The sequence below is a fragment of the Bison bison genome, unplaced genomic scaffold, assembly GCF_000754665.1.
Source record: "Bison bison bison isolate TAMUID 2011002044 unplaced genomic scaffold, Bison_UMD1.0 scf7180017864178, whole genome shotgun sequence".
In the NCBI taxonomy this organism is placed as follows: domain Eukaryota; kingdom Metazoa; phylum Chordata; class Mammalia; order Artiodactyla; family Bovidae; genus Bison; species Bison bison.
The window spans coordinates 2,867,808-2,871,163 of NW_011494750.1; the positions used below are offsets into that span (position 1 = coordinate 2,867,808).

The following is a 3,356-nucleotide window of genomic DNA, read 5'->3' on the forward strand; positions in this document are numbered from 1 at the left end:
CATCACCATTCATTCCTTGGGAATACAGACTGGAGGAGGGGTCACCTGGTCATGTTGGCATGGAAGATGCTGCCCAAAGGAAGCAGTTTTGCATGCACCAGTAAGGGACATGCTTTGCTAATATTTGACCTAAATATATGGTAGAGATGGAAGTTTATAATGTCTTTTTTGTATATTTTTGTTTCATTAATCATATTTCAAAAACAAGTAGGAAATTACATCTTAAAAATAGATTTCAGGTAAAGTATTAAAAGAAGTCTGAAAAGCTTCAATTCTTTTGAGATTTAATCTGTATAATTATTTTCTAAATGTCTTTTTGGGGAAGCCTCCTCTTTTTTGATCCCAGCAAGTATTAGCTTTATTTATTCTTTACCCAAAGGAGCCAGGCTATTTTTATTTTAAATTTAATGAAAAAAAAAAAGAAAAAAAAATTCCAGGCTATTTTTAGATGCAGTCAGTAAAATGGCTCAAGTTAATCCATCCTTTTTTTTTTCCCCTAAAACTTAAGGGCCCAGCAAGGTGTCCAGCATTGAGATAATGACCAATACCACAGCAGCAACCTTAAATTGGCAGAATGTTGACGAAGCCTCTTCAAACTACACCTACTGCCTTCTTATTAGGCAGGACGGAAGTTCCAGCAACTTCCCGCCAATAGTCACAGACGTCGGCATTACCCATGCTACGGTCACCAACTTAATACCTGGTTCCTCCTACACCGTAGAGATCTTCACACGGATGGGGGATGTCAAATCACTTGGGCCAAGCAGGCAGTCATTCTGTACAGGTGGGTAGTCTCAGGGGACTCTTGGATTCCATCTGGTGTCATGCTGACCTTGCACATAGGTCCTTGCAATAAACTCCAGTTGATTAGTTTTTTTTTGCCGATCACCATGGCATCTTAGTTTTCCAACCAGGGATAGAACCTTCGCCCCGCTGCAGTGGCCCACCAGGGAAGCCCCTCGAGTTGGTTAGCGTCTGTGTGGTGTGTGAGCATCCTAGTAGCTCATTAGTGCTGTCTTGCTGCCCTCGTCGTTCGTTCATTCAGCAGATACGTTCTGAGCATTTACTGTGCGTCAGGTACCGTCTAAGGTCACAGATGAGTCCCTGCCTTTCTGAAACTTCTGTTCTGGTGGCGGAAGACCCAATAAGCCAGAAACATAGGTTATTAGGTGATGATTACTGCTGAGGAAAGATAAGTAAAAAGGATAGGAGAAATGAGATGTTTATCTTGGGGAAGGCTTCGTCGAAAAGGTGACTTTTGAGCAAAGACTTGCAGGAAGTGAAGCCAGTCGTGTGGACAGGAGAGACGGGCAGCCCCAGTGTGGAGGTCCTGGGCCTGGAGTGTGCCTGCTGTGTTGGAGGAAGAGCAGGAGGTCAGGATGGCAGAGGGCAGCAAGAGGGGGAGGTGGAGGAGGTGAGGCCAACGGGGTGAGGGGCCAGGGCACGGCTGACGTCAGGCCTTGCAGCTCATAGTTTGGCTTTTACCCTGAAGAAGACAGAAAGGATATAGTTAAAAGGGATGCTCAGCATTTTCACTTTTCTTGATCCTTATCTCTCAATGCAAAAAGTGTGAGCGTTTAAAGAGAAGAGCCCTGTGTTTAACTGAAGGAGCTTTCAGAGAGTGAGTGGGGGGATGTTTGGTGAACGGCTGTGAGTCCTTCTGCTCACAGTTCTGATGGCGGGGCTTTATCCCTCTGGACCTGTGGGCCACCTTGTCCCCTACCGCCTTTGCGCTTGCTTCCTTTCTTCCTTAGACTAAGCCCTTCAGGTGTGTTCAGGCTGATCTGGAAGTCGGGCAGGGATCTCAGCAGATCAGCCTCCCTGGTAGTGTAGGGGCTGGGACCTCGATGACCTCTGACCTTTCACGTGGAGTGGCAAAAGAGATCCTGGCAGCTCTGAGCCCCCTGTGTTAACTCAAACTCTGTTCACCCGGTCTAGACTCTGATCTTTGGCGTGCGGGTGGCTTCCATTGCTAATATTTATCTTAGCTGCAGTCATGGCTCCCTGTAGCAAGAGAAAGATATCTGTGAGCATTTATGAGTGGGGGGGTGGATGGACAGGACTGTGGGAGGGGGATCGTATCGGGCAGGTTGTCCTTCCAGGCCTCAGGTGGAGAATGTGGGCGCTGTGCGTGGGTGCCTCTTTAAAACTTTTTCTGCTTTAAAACACCACAGTGTTCAAGTCATGATAATATCCCCGCCCCCAGTACATTAACACAGAGTTTTCCATTTATTTATTTTTGGAGGCACCCCTGGGATCTGAAAGAGTTTTCCATTTATGTCAGCTTTTTGTGGACACTTAATAAAATCCTGCTGCTGCTGCTTAGCTGACTTGGGCGTGTCTGAGTCTGTGAGACCCCATGGACTGCAGCCCGCCAGGCTTCTCTGTCCATGGGATTCTCTTGGCAAGAGTACTGGAGCGGGTGGCCATGTCCTCCAGGGGAGCTTCCTGGCCCTGGGACTGAACCTGGGTCTCCTGCATTGCAGGCAGATTCTTTACCTCAGAGTGTTGGGGGCCAGAGTGAGGTACTCCGCCCGTGACAAAGGTCATGAGGAAGGAGGCTCGACATACGCAAAGGCGGGATCGAGCCTCAGGAGTCCCCCTGGAACTCCTCGAGCATCTACCCCCATAACCAGAGCCTGCCTACTTTACTACTTTGTGCTCACCTACACCTCTGACTTTACGGGGGGCTGTCCCCCCACCACCTCTTTTGGAGAAGGAGTTAACTTAGAGCTCCAGTTTATAATAATTCCTGGGCGTGATAAGAGTGTTTTAACCTACAAACTCCTCTGAAGGTTCTCTAGCCTGCCTGACAGGCTCGTCCAGCCACATGTGATTGCTCACAGCCTCCCAACCGTGAGAGGCACAAGATGCTTTAAACCCTCTAAAAACAGGTTCTTTAGAGAAGTTAGAAAACTATTAGTATAAGTATAATAGGCTGATTAGAAATTGTGTCGGTGAAGGGTTTTTCATTTGTTGAGCCAATGTTTGTTGCTAAGTCTCCACATCCCCTGCCCTTACACACATTAATGAATATATAGAATTAACCTTTGATATTAATCACGTTAGACCTTAGGCTAAGTAAATTCTTTCCTTAACTAAAACCCACTACACCCTCACCCTGTAGGAATGTAACTTTATTTGGGTGGCGTCTGTTTTGAGAATAATCAGCCCTGGAGAAATAAGTGTCCTGATTGACTGACCGCTGTCACAAGGAGAGGGTCGTAAATTGTCAGCAGGCCCCCCTGGCCAGAAGATGATGTAACACCCCTAAGACCTCTGTATACATTTGTGTGAAGCACCTGACTTTAATAAAAGTCAGGACTGCTGTCCCCACGTGACTTTTGTATAACATC

At 47.0% G+C, this 3,356-nt stretch overlaps 1 protein-coding gene across 1 annotated transcript in view; it reads left to right on the forward strand.

The window, feature by feature from the left end:
* The window catches only part of PTPRJ (protein tyrosine phosphatase, receptor type, J), a 59,468-nt gene that overhangs the window by 25,585 nt on the left and 30,527 nt on the right, over nt 1-3,356 (forward strand). Inside the window, exon 11 of the mRNA XM_010842427.1 lies at nt 509-784. Coding sequence (XP_010840729.1) covers nt 509-784 — 276 coding nt within the window. The remainder of the gene's footprint in view (nt 1-508; nt 785-3,356) is intronic.